This window comes from Pogona vitticeps, chromosome 2 (genome assembly GCF_051106095.1).
Source record: "Pogona vitticeps strain Pit_001003342236 chromosome 2, PviZW2.1, whole genome shotgun sequence".
NCBI classification, from domain to species: domain Eukaryota; kingdom Metazoa; phylum Chordata; class Lepidosauria; order Squamata; family Agamidae; genus Pogona; species Pogona vitticeps.
The window spans coordinates 163,733,688-163,752,479 of NC_135784.1; the positions used below are offsets into that span (position 1 = coordinate 163,733,688).

Below are 18,792 nucleotides of genomic sequence, written 5' to 3' on the forward strand. Positions count from 1 at the left end.
GGTGTAGTAGGTATGAACATTGTGTTTTCTTAAAGTCAAAAGATTTTAATAGCGTTGTGCAGGTGTATGACATACCTAATTCCTTCCTTGAATTATTAATCTCTGCTGGTGTATTTACTTCATCCATACACTTTTGTTTCATAAAATGCCATTACATTTTAGTAAATAAACATCCCCCCAAAGAAAGAAACACATTTTAAGAGATAAGTGGTTTTAATTTTCTGTAATATACACACTGGATTACTCGGCCCATTTAGATTAGGGGGTGATACCTGTGGCTGTTCATATTGTTTGATCCTTTATCTTCTGTCTGCCTTAACCAGCATAGAAAATGTTTAGGGTTATGGGAATTGCAGCACAAAAGTATCTGAAGAGCTAGAATTGACCACCTTGATCTTAGTCAATGATTTCCAAACTCAAATATCCAAATGTTAGGCTGTAAGCCCCAGAGGGCACCACCCATCATTGTGCAGGTTGACTAGGGCTTCTGGAAGTTGAAAAAATACGAGGATCCAAATTTGGGAGCCCATGACTTTGATGGTCTGAATATTACATGAAGTGAGAGGTAAGAAGGGCTTGAGTCAACAGATTATGGATCACTCTGTTTAAGTAATTTGTCTAACATTTTCTTACATGATTTTTACATCTCGAAGGCTCACAATTTTTTTACATGCTTCAAATGTATGTGGCTTATGTTGTGGCTTTTATCTATCTCTTGGCTAGTGTTAGAAGATTTATTATTGTTTTGTTTGTTTTTAGACTTTACATTCTTAGTTGCTTTGGGCATCCTCAAATATAAAGGAGAGGTCTAAATTTATCAAAAGAAACAAAAAGTTTCTGTTATCCAGAATGCTGGCTTCCCTGCAGATATTTTAGAGAAGACCATGAGTAGCTTAAGAAGCAGGATAGGATTCTCTTTGTTTGCCCCTCCCCTGAGACAAATGGTATGTTAGATCAGTGGTCCCCAACCTTGGGCTTCCAGATGTTCTTTGACTACAACTCCCAGAAGCCTTCACCACCACCTCTGCTAGCAAGGATTTCTGGGAGTTGTAGTCCAAGAACATCTGGAGGCCCAAGGTTGGGGACCACTGTGTTAGATGGTTCCCTCTTAACCCCTCCTACAGGCTGACCTGGTTCCCAAGCTTGGTTCCCTAGATATTCTTGGATTAAAACTCCCAGAAGCCTTCACTACCAGCTGGGCTGACCAGGATTTCTGGGAGTTGTAGTCCAAGAACATCAGGGAACCCAAGCTTGGGAACCACTGAAAACAAACCCGAAGTGGTTTGGTCAGCATGTCATCTGAACCATGTATAATGCCTTGTTTTTTCCTTTATAGTCCAGGGGTTTTAAAACAAAAATGAATGTTTATTTGCCTGCTTCTCTTGTAAAAGATTTGGACAATGTGCTAAGCATAACTTTATGGGTTTGTTAGCTAGGGTGTGTGTGAGAGAGAGGGAGGGAGGGAAATGGAAATGAATGGGCTATATGCAGAGGTCGTCAACCCCCCCCCCCGGTCCGCGGTCTGAGCCAGACTGGTCTGCGAAGACAGACCTCATGCCCCCCCGCACGCACTCCCCTCCCTACAGCTGCTTTGTGCACGTGCCAGTGCCGGCATGAACGCTCTCCCACCCCTTCACGCATGTGCATGAGTGCCCGCATGCCCACACAAAGGGGTGGGCAGGCATGTAGGCGCCCCTGCGCATGCGCGAAGGGGTGGGGGAGCACTCACGCCGGTGCTGGCAGGCGGGTGCTCCCCCACTGCTTCACTCATGCGCCTGAGAGAGAGAGAGAGAGAGAGAGAGAGAGAGAGAGAGCACCTGCAGGAGGGGGCTGCCTTCCTCGGAGGCTCAGCTGGTCTGTCCCTAAAAGGTTGGGGACTGCTGCATTATCAGACAGCTGAGGTTCTGTGGCAATGTAGCCATAACCTTTGATCTTGGAGATTTTATTTGGTTATATTCAGTTACAGTGATCAATGGCCCGCTTTCTTTGTGAAGAAGAAACCCCATGCCGTTGGAAAGCTGTTTCGAAATGCAGTGAAATACAGAGCACAAATTCTGATAGTTATGCCATACAACTGCAGAAAGTGGCATCTAGCTTGAAATCCAGCCGTCTCCCAATCCTTGCTTCTATTTAATGATAGAGAAACATTTCTAGGCATCCTGGCTGCAATTCAAAGCTTGGCAGCATATGAGGCGTCCCTGCTGGACTTTGGGAAGCAAGCAGAAGGACTTGTAGATTTCAGGAATGGAGCTTCAGTGCCAGCAGAGACAGAAGAGGTTATGAAAATCAGGAGATACGCATTTTCACGATTAGATAAGGGTCAGATTTGGAAGGGTGCTTTCAGGTGATTCTTGCTTTTAATATTTGACTTAGTGCTTATTTCTCAGTCACGTAAGAAGCTGCTTTTAGCTCGTTGCTTTTAGAACAAATCACTAAGAAATTGTTCAGTGAATTTTTTAAAAAAATTAATGTGTGCAGATCTTCATCTTTGAGAAAGACCTCTTCTTTCTTTTATGGGTCGCTTAGGAGCTTCGTTTGTGGTTATCCTGGTCTCCACTGAGGCAAATGTTCCTTTTCTTCTCTGTTCTCTGTACTTGCTCCTTGAATTCAATTAATAGAAGGGATTGTGCAGCACTCCAGTTTATTTTCCATTTTTTAAAAAATAGGTACGGAACTTTGTATTCAGTTAACCCGCTGAACTTTTTTGTTTGAATTTCTTACTCTTGTTTAAATCTTTCGATTTAAAAGCTGGTCCTTTTCCTCAGGAAAAATCTAGAGCTTCTTGCTTTTACTCCTTATGATGATGTTTGAAAAATGTGCAGTTCATGATGTGGGGTTGAGGCACTGATGTCTCTTCAGAAACCAAAAGCGGAGAATCTGATTTCTGCATTTTACAGCAAATCCTAAGTAAATTCTTCTGTATGCAGAATCCTTTAAAAAAAATTCATGAAAACACACAGTAGTTAATACTGAACATCTTTAACTCCTTTTGACCCCTGATGGTATCTCTTAAAGGCATGCTTTGTTGTGAGGAGATGGAGGATTTAGTACTGTTTGTGACCTAGATTAGGTTTCAGGTAACTTTGGAATGGCTGTCTCTTTTGTTATCTCGCATCATTAAGGATTTCCACTGCTGTTGCTAATTCAGAACGATGGTTATGTTTAGCTGAGTTTAGCTTTTTAATCTTCTCTACAAATGGTTAACATTTTTATTATACATGGATGACGTGTGTGCCCGACCTTTTGGGAATTTTGTGGCACTGAAGCGCAGTGGTACTGAGAAGGTTAAATTTCCCTTTTCCTCCAGTTATGATGACAAAAGCAGAGATTGTGAGGGTTCTTGAAGGCCTTGCCACCCCACACAGCAATGGTGAGTTGCCTTTGCTATGTGGGGGTTATTATTTTTCTTAATATAATAACACAGTAATCCTTGATATTAGAGACAGCTTTGCTTCATGGATGTGTGACACTACTTGTGTCAGGTCACGGCATTTGCATCATGGCGACAGTTTTGGAAAAGGAAATCCAACACTTCCCCAGTTTTCAGAAGCACCTTTTTGTTGTCTGGATAGGATTTGTAGGCAGATAGTCTTAACAGTTTGGGAAAAGAGAGAGCATTGTTACAAATCCACCCTTTAAGACTCTAATAATACATAGGCAACTGTGAAGACAGCATACTGAGGTTTCTAGTGCCCATTTCTGTGAGTTCTTTTCAGCAAGGTTTTTGCCGTGTAGGTTCAAAAGCATCCAAATGCCTTGCCTGGCTATCCTAATGTTAAAAAACATGAGGTGAGGCAGAGGCTTTTAAATTCAGAGTCAGACTACACAGCAGGAAAAATGTGAATGAATCCACCAAAAAGTCACACCTGGGTACTTGAGGTTCTGGGGGTGAATTCACTTTAGCTAGCTATACAGGAGAACAGAGAAAGAAAGGAAATTGGCAAACTGCGATGTTTGCAGCTTGTTAAGGTAGCTTTGCAGGAGGAACAGTTAGGGCTGCCTGAACAAGCTACAAACAAGGCTGACAGATAATGTCTTCCTTTCTCCATTGATGCCTTGCTCTTCCCTCTCCAATTGATCTAGGTGCCCCAGCGCTAGAATGGGAAGCCTTTAAAAAACACAACATAATGAAAGAAACTGGGAAGTAAGAGGAAAACAAGTAGACCCAGCCACTGGGTTTCAGGAGGAGGGGATTGAAATGGCAGCCAGTTTCTTTCTTGCTAGTCTCACTACTGTTGTAGTCAAGTAGAATGGCTTCAAATAGAATGGCCACACCAGCTCAAGTGATCACATTGCCTGAGCCAATGTGATTGTATTCACTTTATATATACAGGTATATAAAAGGAGAAGCCCCAATGGCAAAGCAGAAAAAAATTAGGATTGGAGGGGAAGATTTCAGGCTGATTTGTGTTAACTTGTACATCATGCAGTCAACAAAATATACTGAATCTGACTATCTCACTCCCAGAGCATTTCCTGTATTATTTGTCAATGTAATTGTACCCTTAGTGAGAGAGGAAAATATGAGGATCTCGAAATAGAGATACATTATAAAGGTTGGGAACCCATGGTGACTGAGTTAAAGTTTGTGAAGAGAAAATGGATGGATGCCACTTCGGGGAATATATTAAGTAGGCAAGAGACAAGGAATACTGAATAGACTGTGAATTTTAGGATGGTACAAGAAATAGGTGAATTAGGTTTATTTTTTTGTGGTGGGGTTAGAGTCTGTGGGCATTTCTGGGGCTGCTAAAAGTTGCTCGGTTTAATAGCAGTAGTCTTACATTATCTTCAAATAATATATTTTGGTCTGACAAATAAAATTAAGACAGAGCATAGCAGAAATATTCTCTATGGGAAGAATCCAAATGGGACTAAACTGCAGTTCCTATCTGTTTCAGAGCATACAGGAAAAGGTATTATCACTGTACTTTTATTAATAATAACTGTGTGCTGTTAAGTGAGTTCTGACTTGTGGCAGCCTTTTTCAGGGTTCATATAGTACTCAGAAGTGGTTTGCCCTCACCTTCTTCTGGGGGCATTCTGGGATTGTGCAGATTGTCTAAACACTAAATGTGCTGACTTTTCCCCTAGGATACACAGGAGGGAACTGAACTCTCAACCTTTGAGTCCACAGCCAAATATCTAACTCACTGAGTTATCCAGCCAGCCACACTTTTATAACGGCAGCTAAAAATTACATAGCACCCAGTTTGAAGAAAAATTCAGCGTTAGTTTAGTCGAATTCTAATTATATAGATTAGGAACTCACAGTTTTTCCATTGAGTTCTAAAGCAACAATGTACATTGTTTTGGAACCGCCCATGCTGCAATGCTGGGCAACGTATCCTCTAGTTTTCAGCTTCGCTGGGTGGGTTTATGCCTCTCTCGTGCGTCACTCTGCAACTGCATGCATGTGTGATTCCGCCCTCCCATGCTGGGTTCCATCGCAAGCAGAACCTAATGCGATCGCTGCATGGAGGAGGAAGACCGCTGCTTGGAGGGAAGTGGCGGCGTGGGCATGCACATGTGTATCCAGCTTGGTGGGAACATTGATGCTGGGAATACAGGCTTTGTGGCATGTCAGTTTTATATATTTTTCATGTAGGAAATTCAACAAAAATTAGTCTTCTGCCAGCTGGATTTCTAGGCTTGTGATCTGGATTCCTGGGCCTTTTCCACTTCCAGATCTTACCTGTGGCTAATAGATATTCTAAACTGTCTGGGGCAGAGAGCCTCTTGACCAGATGTTAAATTCTAATACTTATGCAAGTCTCCTGTTGAGAGTCTTATTCATATATTGGGAGTTTCCTTCATCCAGAGACTGTTCTTGAGGCACAAGGGAGACAAACTGTGAAAAGTGGGTGGGTGGGGGGAACATTGCTCTTTACTCTCATTGGGAGGCCTAGTTTAGTTGAAGGATACGCTGACCCTTCACAAACGTTGTGCCCCCCTTCCTGAGGTGTTATGCAACTTTCTGAATGAACTGGGCTATGTTGTGATGCAGAAGCAGTCAGTTTAAGCTGCTTGATATTCACTATATTCTTATATAGCTCCAGAGGCAGAAAACTGATCCAGATAGTTGAACTTCCTCTCAGGAGTATTGCATTGCTCAGTGTAAAGCTAAAATATGTCCTGTTTGCAAATTCTGGGAAATCCAGACCGTGGCAGAGCCAGCCTCTTGTTATAAGGTGCTGGTCCTTCTTCTGCAATCTTGGAGCTTATTGTTCTGTTGCCAACATCACTGTGTCATCTGGAATAACTTTTTGTGGCTTGAACACTGGGTTACTTCATAGCCAATGTTTTCTAATGATTGGCTGGCTTGAGAGTTTGTAAAGTCTGATCCACTTCCTTTTTCCCTCCAGGGTTGATCCTGCTTCACTAACCTTTTTGTTTGTTTTTTTCTTCTTCTTTTTATGAGAGGAATGGGTGTTGTTTGAAATCTTTGTAAGTGCTCTGGAGTTTAGTGATGAGCAATAAAAGGTAGCTGGATTTGCTTTGAAGTGATTAGAAAAATTTGTGGAAGATTAGGGTTGTCAGTGGTAGTTCCAGAGGTAGGTGCATACCTTTTAATTTCATTTGGTGAGGAACACTGGCAGGAAGATGTTGCTCCACTCCACATCCTGCTTTTGTGTTTCCCAGAGGTGCCCGGTTGGCCACTGTGGGAACAGAAAGCTGTCTAGAGAGGCCTTTGGTCTGATCCAGCAAGGTATTTCTTATGTTCCTTTTAAAGCCCAAGACCCTGGCAGGATTGCCTCAGACTGTCACAGCTGGTGATGGACTACAGCTTTTCCCCCCTTACTGAAATCTGAGAAACAAGGGTTGTGGTCTCTGGTGTTAATCAGTACTGATAGAGCTGCTGCCCGTTCTGGGGAGCACAAAACACATGGATGGAAATTCAATATTGGGGAGCACAGTGTGGGCAGCATTTGATGATAAAATACATCTAAAACCACAGGGAATCTTATTCCCACACCAAGGATTCATTCTTGGGTGGATGATGGGGCTCACAAATGGACAGGAAGGAAAAACCTTGAACTGCATGAGGACATTCCCCTCAGTCAACTTGAAGAGACTAGTCCTATTTGCTTTTGGGTGTTTTCTCCCACCTCACATTCCCAGACAAATATGGCTAGAATTACCTTGGGTGCCCCTGACATTGACAATTGTGCAACCCTTCTTAAGGCTAGCATTCAGATCATATTTGAGATGTGTTATAAGCAGTGTGAAGCTGGTGTTTAGTTCAGTTTGACTCACATTTGTGCCATTTTTTTAATGAGGGTATGGAGGTAAAGAGACGGCCTGAACCAGGAAGTAGTGTTCAGTTATAATAAGCAGATAAGGATTTGAAACTAGCTACATGTCTGATTTAGGAATACACTGAAAGGGGTAGTGACAAGGAACTTCAATTTTGAGAGGCGAATAGAACTCACAATTATGAATATAGCATGGTAAAATGTGTGTGTTCCATGCAATTAAATGATCTAAGCTGCCTGTGATGCACTGTGTGCTTGGCAGTGAATTCCCGATTCTTTTTCGTGGTCTCTGTGAATGCACACTAATGGGTTTAATCTGTGCTTGCGCAGAGCTCTCTGGAATATTCTAGAGCTTTATGATACGTTCATCAAGGACCGCCCCCTAGCCCACGTGGTCCACCCGTCCTGTTAATTACCTCAGTTCCTTTTTGCCGCCACTGAGATCTCTCCTCTCATTGAACTACCGTTCATCTTTATTGATATCTGAAAAGAGTTACAAACTTTTTATTGATTCTCTATCTTCTTCAATCAAGGAAATTGTAAGAGACTTTCCTTCAATTTCCCCTACTGTCCCCCTTCCCTGTTCAAAAACTGTATCTCGTGCTACAGCAAGGTTCCCTTTTCAGATAGCCACAAACTCTGTCTTTTCTGTCTGAGAGAATCTCACCAACCCTCCACTTGTCAATTCTGCAAAAACTTTACCAAACATGCACTTAAGCTACGACTACAACGTCTTCGGTCATTCCTCTGGTAACGTTCCTTACAACCAGCTCAAACTATAGAACCATCCCAAATGTCTAAACCCCCGAAACAATCTCTGGTCCATCTACCGTTTCTCCGACAGCTAAATTGATTTCTAAAACTAAACCAAAATCAAAGCCCAAACCTCCCAGTTCAACTAAGTCCATCATGGTACCAAAATCTCCTTTGATATTGGACCTCGCCAGATCAAAAAAACAAAAGAAATCTTCCATCAGCCCTCATCCTTCCAGACACAGACCGATACTGGATCCAGCACCATTACAGAACCAGCCTACAATCCGCTTTGATTCTCCGGAAGAGACCCTTCTTCCTCCGTTTGGTCAACATCCATCTCCATTAATCGCATGTTCTCCATCTTCTGTGCTCAATCCCATTAACATTACCATCATGCCTGAATCGCCACAATCAAGCCCCTTGTCTTCGGGTTGCTCTGTTTCCTTGGGCGATTCTGAGTTGGTGTACCCAGTGCCCGACATTTCACCTCTGCGCAGTTTTCCCATCACACATTGCAGATGTGCCACTCCGATGCCGATCCCATATGACCCATTAATATAACTGGGTCTCTGGCATCTCAAGAGTCTTCTACTCGGTATCGCCACTCCAAATGGATCACTCTCTATGAACCTCCACAATATTATGACCCTACATTCAAACGCTCTCGACATCAAGCATATCGGTATTATCAACCCAAGCTCAGCTTCTATGCTCACTGTCGACACCCTCAACGCCGATACTATTACCAATCTGACTTCTCCGAGTCCTTACCTTTTCCTTGATACCAATCACGGTATCATGGCTTCTACCGTTCCTTGTCTGATGATGACTCCGTACCACCCCCTCCAGTACCGAAGTCCCACAGACCTCACAAGAGACCTCAGCCCAAGCCTCTCCAAGAACAACCTATGGTACCGAAACAACACCGGACCTCCGTCCAGACAGTGCCACGAGTCGCACAAGCCTCTGTTTCCACTCAACCACAGCCTCCCTCGGTACAAGCAACTACCACTTACATTGGACCTCCACCCCTACCTTCCAGTACCGTGCATTCTCATTATGAGAAATACTCTAAACATCAATCTGTTTCCATACCAGCCCAACAGGCTCCTGCTAGACATCATCATGATCTTCGAGAACCTCTTTCCACCTCCATCCCATGGTACCGTCCTACCTCTCCAACCTCATCTTCTCAGTCATACTATTCAGAGGCTTCTACTCTGTACCAGGACAGGAATCCCCCCTAATCTGCCTACACCACATTTGGATGTCAATCAGGTTAACCCTCCATCATCATCTGATGACTTCTCTTCCTATTCTCAGCTGGTCCTTCAAATTGCCAAGGCTATGGAATTTTATGCGCAGCAACCTGTTCAAACCCAATCAGATAAAGTTTTTGAAGACATTAATGAAGAACAAACTCCACCTCTGATTATGAGTGTATCCCTTCATTATTAGACCTCATTAAACAAACTTGGTCTAAACCATCATCTGTTCCACAAATGTCCCGTAAAATCAAAAATCTTTGCAAGACACATGGAGAGAATACTACTTTCCTCTCCAAACATTCACCTCCCAATTCGGTCATCGTGGATGCCACTCAAAACAGGGCATGAAACTGTTCCAGCACCACACCGAATAACAAGGAAGGAAGGGTGTAGGATCTACTCCCTTGCCTCATTTACTTTCCACGCTGCCAATTATCTCACAGCTATGGGAGCTTATCATCGTTATCTCTGGAACAAGGCTCTCCCATCGCTGCAGTCGGCTTCAGGAGAATACAAACCTTGTGGCCTCGCTTTCCACCAAGAAGTCATGGCCCTCACACGTCAGGAGCGTATCACAGCCAGACATATTATTGAAGTATCATCTAGGCACACGGCTACTGCTATAGCCCTCTGTAGACATGCCTGGCTATGATCTGCACACATCTCAGATGATGCTCGCATGAGAATTGAAGACTTAGCGTTCAATGGTACCGGTCTATTCGACCAAAAGACCGATGACATACCGGATAATCTGCAAAAGTTGAAAAAGACAGCATGATCATATACAGTGGTGCCTCGCATAGCGAGGTTAATCCGTTCCGGATTAACCTTCGCTATGTGAATACTTCGTTAAACGGAACAAAAAAAGCCATTGGAACGCATTAAATGATGTTTAATGCGTTCCAAATCGGCAGAAAACTCACCGTTTAACGAAGTCTTCCCATAGCCGGCAGCCATTTTCGTGCCCTCGGTAAGCGAGGGGAGGGCGCGAAAACGCTGCGTGCGGCCATTTCGGCTGTTCCGGCAGCCATTTTGGACCTGCCAAACAGCTGATCCATGGGTTGCAAAGTGAAGGTCGGTAAGCGAAACGCTTACCGATCTTCGCTATGCGAGTTTTGGCCATAGAGGCCGACGCGATGCCCCCGCATTAGCGATCCCGGAAAAGGGATCGCTATGCGGATTCGTCACTATACGAGGCACTTGTTAAGCGAGGCACCACTGTAACACCCAACCATACTACAAACCACAACGATATCAGTGGCGTCGCCCTTACTCTTACCAACAATCCAGATCATTTGCGGACAAAAATAGGTATCATTCACAGCATGCTCCTTCCTTCCAACCTAAACACATAGTGCAACGTCGCCGCCCCAAACAGCCTTTCTGTCGCCCTGACAAGAAACAAAAACAGAGTCTTTGACTTCCTCATCCCCCAGATCCACTCAACGTAACTTTCTCCTTCCACCACCGCTTGTCTTTCAGCCCGTCGTCCATCTTGGGCATCTATCACCACCGACTCCTGGGTTCTCACTATCGTCACTGCAGGTTATGCCATAGAACTCAGTTATCCACCTCCACCAAGAATCATTCTAACCTCACCGTCCGTTGCTCTCAAACAAGAAATTCAATCTCTTCTCCTAAAGTACACCATATCACTTATGAGAAGACGATCCAGGGTTCTTCTCCCACTACTTTACCATCCCAAAACAAGACGGCAGTCTACAACCTATTCTCTACCTTCGGGACCTCAACTACTATATCAATCAGAGATGTTTCTGTATGGTCACATTAGAATGAATCCTATCCATTCTTCAACAAGACAACTGGTCTGCAGTTATAAAAGTAAAGCAAAGTAAAGTGTGCTGCTTATATACTGCCCCATAGTGCTTCAAGCACTCTCTGGGCGGTTTACAAGTTAATTATGCAGGCTGCAAGCTGGGTACTCATTTTACCGGAAGGATAGAAGGCTGAGTCAACTGCCTAGGATTGAACCCCAGGTCGTGAGCATAGTTTTGGCTGCAGTACAGCAGTTTAACCACTGCACCATGAGGCTCCTGGATTTAAGCAATGTGTACTTCCACATTACAATTCGCCAAGACCATCACAAATTCCTCAGATTCGCCGTAGGGCCCCATGCTTACAAATTCAAAGCCCTTCCCTTCATCCTCTCTACAGCACCAAGAGTATTTGTAAAATGTATGGCACCTATAGCAGCCCACCTGCGTACTCTGGGAATCTCCATCTTCCCATACATAGACGACTTGCTGATAGTTTCCCCTTCACACTCTCAAGCTTTAAAGGATATCCAGTTGACAATTTCTTGCGGATCTGGACCTCAAAATAAACGAAAAATCCATTCTTACTCCCATATAACGAATTGTCTACTAGGTGCAGTCCTCAACTCTACCAAGGCAAGAGTCTTTTTTCCTCTAGAAAGAGCAATCAAATTTCACACACTCATCAGTCAATTCCTTCCTCATGCCTTCGTCGCATTCAGCTCAATGTCTCATAGGCTTTATGGCCTCTACCATGTCGACCATTCAACACGCCAGGCTAAAGATGTGCTCTCTACAATCATGGTATCTGTCCCTATTTGACCGTATGACAGACCCACTGTCCAAACTTCTCCAGGTCACCCCCGAGCTCTTTTCTCAGCTCCTCTGGTGGGACACTCCATCCAACCTGTTCATCGGACGGCCCTTTGCTCCTCTTCAACCATCACTTCAGATCACCACCGATGCAAGCCCTAATGGATGAGGGGGCACATTCAACAACCTTCATATCCATGCTACCTGGTCCCACGGAGAGCGGGCTCTTCAAACTATCTCAAGCTCTTAGCCGTTTTTAAAGCCTCCCGAGCCTTCAAACCAATCATTCTCGGCCATGCCGTTCAAGTTACAACCAACAATACCACCGCGTTGTTTTGACTGCATACCCAGACCAGTCCGTATTTCTCCACCTTTACAAGATCTGGAGTTGACCACAAATTGACATATTTGCCACGTCCCAAAACTCCAAATGTGCCCTCTTCTGTTCAAGGGTGGGCATGGGACACTGATCCCTCGGAAATGCACTGATGGCAGACTGGACCACACACCTCATCTGTCTCTTGCCCACATCCTTCTCCTTCTCAGAACAATAGCCAAAATCCACCACGATCGCTCCAACGCAATCCTCATTGCCCCTTGGCGGCCAAGACAACCATAGTTCACCATGCTCCACTCCATCGCCATGGATTACCTCCGGCTACCTCTCATCCCTTGATAGACACCAACTTAGCTAACAGCTGAAAGCCTGCCACTGTTAAGCTGTATTCCTATAAATGGACTGTTTTCACCAAATGTGCTCTCGAACATCATCTTCCTACCAATCCTACGACTCTGCAAGCAGTCCTTCAATTTCTCTCCCATCTATTTCATAAACAACTCTCCCATTCTACTCTCAAAGTTTACCTATCTGCTATAATAGCTCATTAACCTCAAGATTCCGATGCTGCTCTGCTTTTTCGTCATCCCACATTGAAACTCTCCCTTCGAGATGTCTCCAATATGCGTCCATCTGCTCCTGCACCTTCCCCGCAATGGTCTCTACCTCTTGTTCTTCACCGGCTTACCTGTGCTCCTTTTGAACCACTTGCTACCGTCTCTGAGCACCTCCTTTCCCTCAAGATACTCTTCCTGGTTGGCATTACAGTGGAACCTCAACTTATGAACGTCCCTACCTACAAACATTTTGACTTACGAATGGCTCTGTTCGCAGAATTTGCATCGACTTGCGAACGGAGCCTCGACCTACAAACGAAAAAAAGGCAGGGGAAAAGGGTGGGATATTCAAATTTCCCCTGCCTTTTTTTCATTCCATGCAAACCGTTGGTGGCGAGGGGAGGTGGCAATTTAAAATTTCCCTCCCTTTCCCGCCGCCGCAATTGGACCCCCAGGAGGTCTCTGATGGCGGCGGGGAAGCCCTGGGAGACCTCCCAGGGGTCCCTAGCCGCCGCGGTCGGAGGCAGTGGTCACCCAGCGCCTGGAGGCTGGAGCTGGCTAGGGTTTCTTTGGCCGCTTCCCTCCCGACTCGCCTCCTGCTCGCTCCTCACCCCCCTCCACCATTTGAATTTGCTGCCATGGGCCCATGGGTGGCGCGGCGCAAGCGGGAGGCGAGCTGGGAGGCAAGCGGCCAAAACCTGGCCAGCTCAACTCTCCCAGCACTGGGCGACCGTTGCCTCCGTCATGGCCGAAGCACCCTGGCCAGGCTCAAGCCTCTAGAATATTCCAGAGACCTCTGTACAAGCGCAGATTAAGCCCATTAGTGTGAATTCACAGATAACCACTCAAAGAACCAGAGTTATAGGTAAGTAACCTCTTTTTTATGCTGAAGTTCAGATCGTTCCCTTGCTAAACTGTAGAGAAAAGAAACATTACTGCTCTCAGTTTTGGTTATTCCCCAATATAAATTCAACTTTTCATCCAGTAATAAGTATAACACTATTTGCTGTAACTCCTTTACACCGGGAAGCTATCAGGTTGTGTGTGTGTTGGATTTGTCACTTCATTTTTTTGAAAGAGTCAATATTCCATTTCAAAACAACATTCCTTATATGTCTCTAAGCACTGAGGGAGCTCCCTGCGTTAAAAGAGGTGGAAGATGCAGGTGGCAGCCAGGGTTCAGTCCACTAAGCATTACATTCAGAAAGAGAAATAAAGAAGGGGAAGAGAAAAGGACACCCATGAGTGCTCTGTCCCGCCCGTATTTTTTTCACCTACTGCTATTGGAAGAGACCAGTCCTGAATTTTAATCTGTCTTTTCTCTTTGCCTTAACCCTTTCTGAAATCTGTAGCCTGTAGCTCAGCTCCTGTGTTGATACTGGCTCCCTCTTTCCTCCTGTGTGTTTACTCCTATGGGTTATATGAGAGAAGTATGGGCATTGCCTCATTACAGTTGCCACAGATCTCTTTGCACTAAGATCAAGGTCATCTGTAGTTATTTTTGGCCAGTTTGCTATCTCAATGAATCTTGGAAATCCTTGTCCACATGACCTCCCTGGAGTGCAGATTCTTCATTGTTCTCTCTGTGTTTTCACACAATATAGTTTCTGGCTTTCATCTGAGTGGCAGAGGTTGTTGCTTTCTTCAGCCTCTGTGGAATGTGCTGCTGGCCCTCTGAAAGGCTAAAGCTGCAGTTTTCTTTAGTTGAACAAACTCCCATGTTTTATTAGAACTCTAGGCTAGTGGCCCAATGTGCAAGTAAAACAGGTGGCACAGAGCCATTTCCAAAAGGTGGCAGACATTTTCCAGTACTGTGATAGACTATGAACTAGTGTTTCCAAGCACATTTGGTGCAAAGAGGTAAACTGCTGTATCTACGATGATTTAGAATTCTAGTTAATGAATTTCTAGTAATCTTCACTAATCTCTGTGATGAGCAAACAGTTTTAAACCTCCTCAGAACAGCATCACAGCACAAATCTTTAGTTAACAGATGTTCTTGGTTTTCTGAGGCTTCAGGGAAAACACTGCATCTTTTGGGGAGGAACCTTTACAGCTCTTCTCATGTAGAAAAAGCAAAACTGTGTTAGAAATACCTAGAGCTGGTCTGAGCAATTTTTGTCACCAGTACCCCCAGTCCATGCAGTTGGACTACAACTCTCATTGTTCTCACCACTAGTTAAGATGTCTGGAAAGTTGCAGTCCCGCAACATCTGAGGGGGGCACATACTGACTGTATGTCGCCCTGTAATTCCCTTACAGAACTGAGATTTCTATGCAGATGTCTGAGTTGAAATGTTCATGATCTGTCCATCAGACTTCATAGTCCTTAGGTAAGGCACTCCTTTCACCAAGCTGTGTGCAAACGTATTCCAGGACCCATCCCTATGGTTTAAGTATTTATTTTGGAATAAAGCTGATCAATCAGTCAGTCTCACTGCTGACTCTCTTATTTAAAACATGCCAGTCGTAGCTCTTCATTTGAAAGGAATCTGTTTCATGGAGCTTCTAGCAGAGGCCAGAGTTGGGAAGCATATGCCGCACAGCCTCTTCAGCCAATTCCCTGCCATGGAGTGTCACAAGGCATTGAACATTTCTGAATCACAGTTTTGAAGCACTAATTCAAGTTCTTTCCCCCCACATTTAGGAATAAATTAGCCAGAAAAACAGCTGGATAGTTTGATATGGTTATGATCACTGCGACATTTAAATTACACCCAGTTAAAATCAGTGGATTAACTGTGGTCTTTGAGCTAATGAGATCTTTCTAGGAGCCTCTCAGTGCCAAATTAATTATGCATTTTATGTCTTTCTCCAAATCAAAACTGCTGTTATGGCAAGGGTTGCTGGGTGTGGAGAGCAGAACCGTTCATGTTGCATGTGACCCACATAGCCTGGTCAGATGGCCTCCAGAAAGATTGCAGGCATGAAGTTTTTCTTGCTAGACTGGGGTAGGCAAAGTGCCACTCTCTTTCTGCAGCTTCTGTATTTTCCTTGACCCTCCCTTACTGGTGCAATAAAAGACGAAGAGGGGGGATGACTTTTTATTCCTGGAAGCCCTCAAGAGGCACAGTTCTTCTTTTAAGTAGGTCACACTCACCCTGCAGTGTTCAACACACCCTTTTCCCCATTTTTTGAAAGTGGAAGTAGAATTCTGGCTACTTTTGGTATTGTATTTTGCTGGTTTTGGTGATCTCTGTGCCTTCTCTCTGGAGTGTCTTGGGGTCATAAAACTTTGGAGTCATGTGCTGGATAGAAGCTGAGACATAGGGTGAATATTGTTCACCATGCCGTCTCCCTATTTAATACTTTATGCATAATGATACAGAAAATAAATTATTGTCCTAACAACTTTGGTGCTGTGTATGAATTTGCTCAGTTTAATCAGATGTGGACGGTAACGTTAAAATGAAGACTTAAAGCTAAGACTAACAAAAACCATTGCCTTGCTTGCTTGTCTTGTAGTGATGTCCTTGCTCTGCCCATCTTTAAGCAAGAAGAATCCAGTCTGCCTCCTGAGAACGAGAACAAAATCTTGCCGTTCCAGTATGTCTTGTGTGCGGCCACTTCCCCTGCTGTGAAACTCCATGATGAGACTCTCACCTATCTCAATCAAGGTGAACTGTTTGTCTGTTGTCAGAATATTGGGCGGGCAGGAACAGTTTTGCATATTAATGTGGCATACTCAAATCTTCATTGATCACTTGGGGGTCTGAAACTGGAGGGGTGAATGGCGAAGAGGTGAACAGAAGCCTGTATTCGTCTGTTTGCTTACTTCCCTGAAATACTGTTGTGGTGTCATCCAGCAAAACTTTCAAAATAATGAAATTAACTGGAAGAGATTCTGGTTCTTGCCCTCCTACTGGAAGTTGTGCACTGTCATGGGTGTACTAAGGTTAGTTGAGCAGCATCCAAGCCAGCTTACAAAGTTGATCAGCCAATAAGTTGTTCTAATTTCTCCTTTCTTTTATGTTGAACAATCATTCGTAACAATCTGACCGTTTGTTTCTTGTTATGTGACTGAAGCATTCTAGTTTTCTGTGTCTTATGAAATTTAATGATCTCTTGGTCTTAATTTGTTTTAGTAATTCTTGGTTGATCACCCTTTTCCCCCAAGAAATTCTTAGCATCCCTCAGCAATTCCACAGTAATGTCACTCATAAAGAAAGTGTTCTTAAAAAGCTACATGAATGAATATATGGACATGTCCTCATGTTTCATCACCTCCAGAAGTGCTCCAGATATTAGTAGAAGTACACCCAACATACAAAGGATGCTATCAGCTGCTTCCATTTCTTTTGATGCATCACACTGTGAACTGAAGAAGAGTGAATTGGTGTTTTTGTGGTAACATGAATCTCTTTTTCTCAGGTCAGTCTTATGAAATCAGAATGCTCGACAACCGAAAGATGGGAGAGTTACCTGAACTAAATGGGAAGCTTGTAAAAGTGAGTGTCTGTGATAATCTATCCTCCCCCCAAAGGCCCCTAATGGGTCAGAGAGATGCTTGTCCGGTAGATACTGACAATCATGTGCACTGTTACCGTACATGTAATTCCAGTGGTCTCTAAAATCTGCAAGTGTGTTTGGTGCAACTTCTTGTTCATTACGGTCTGGTTGCTGTTAGACATAGCAGCCTTTTAAAAGAAACCAAATAACAGTGGGATGCTACAAAGTAAGCAGAGGATATTTTAGTATGTAAGAGGTCTATGCCATGGAAGGAAGTCTGTGGAATGGAGCCCCTCGGAGGGAAACAGAAACAAAACAAAAAATAATGTCTCACTACTGATTCCAGCTAAAGCTTATATACCAGCTACTCATTCAAATTGGATAAAATCTCACATGGCAGTTTTGAAAGATCAAGTCATCTGAGTTTCAAAGAGCCAAAAGACTAGCTCAAACTAGAGCAAATTCCCATCTTTCTCTTTGGTTTTTTAGACCAAAGGATCTCCTGACAGAAAGCATGATAGGTAGTGTTGAATCAGTGGTTCAGCTGTATGACCTGCTGTTTTATTATGCAGAGTTTTCCACAAAGGGTGGTTAGAGTGGTGATGGAATATTGCCAGACATCTTACTGACTTTCTGTGGGGCACGACTTCTGTGTTGTGTGGAGGTGAAGAGAGAGATGGCACCAGTGGCCAACGTTTAATGAGAGCCATTGCAAGTGTTGCCTGCTTTAGACTGAGATTATCATCAGGTGCAACTGTGCTGCATTGTAGATCAACTTATTCCAGGCTGGTGTAGGCATTCTGTCATTTCTGATTTTAGCTTTTCTATATGAAACAAATTTTGCAGTATTCTGGACAGGAGCCAAAAAGAGTGGAAGATGTTGGCAATGCCCCAGTGTATCCTACGCAGTTCCATAAATTCTTGATTAAAAGGTGACTTGTCTTTGGAGTTGCACAGTGGCTCTTGGTTTCTAGCTGCTGTTTGGGCTTGAACAAGATTATCGATCCAAGCTTTTGTCCTACAGCAGTGGTCCTGCCGTGTTAGTGTAAAGCTCTTGGGGCATAGGACAACAGTATTTACTGTGATCTCAGTGGTTTCCAGGCAGAGAGAGTTTGAGCAACCGCCTTTGTGAACAAAAAACAGGGACTGGTCATGGTGGAGAGTATTATGCAGGGCTCATGCAGTGGCTGTCTCATTGCCTGAGCCATTGGAAGAAAGTGTTTTTATCCCTGTGTGTTCTATATCCAGAGGCATCAGACCCCTCCATTGGGGTGTTTAGTCTAGAGATTGTCGTCTAGTCATTTAGTTGTGTACGACTCTTCGTGACCCCATGGACCAGAGCATGCCAGGTCCTCTTATCTTCCAGTGCCTCCCACAGTTGTGTCAAATTCATCTTGGTTGCTTCAATGACACTGTCCACACTTTCCCAACATCAAGGTCTTTTCCAAGGAGTCTTCTCTTCTCATGAGATGGCCAAAGTATTGGAGCCTCAGCTTCAGGATCTGTCCTTCCAGTGAGCACTCAGGGTTGATTTCCTTTAGAATTGATAGGTTTGTTCTCCTTGCAGTCCAGGGGATTCTC

The 18,792-nt window shown here is 44.0% G+C and overlaps 1 protein-coding gene across 1 annotated transcript in view; it reads left to right on the forward strand.

Moving 5' to 3' along the window:
- Positions 1-18,792, forward strand: part of TFCP2 (transcription factor CP2) — a 62,258-nt gene that overhangs the window by 6,831 nt on the left and 36,635 nt on the right. Inside the window, exons 2-3 of the mRNA XM_020784537.3 lie at positions 16,228-16,379; positions 17,134-17,210. Of these exons, the coding sequence (XP_020640196.1) occupies positions 16,228-16,379; positions 17,134-17,210 (229 nt within the window). The remainder of the gene's footprint in view (positions 1-16,227; positions 16,380-17,133; positions 17,211-18,792) is intronic.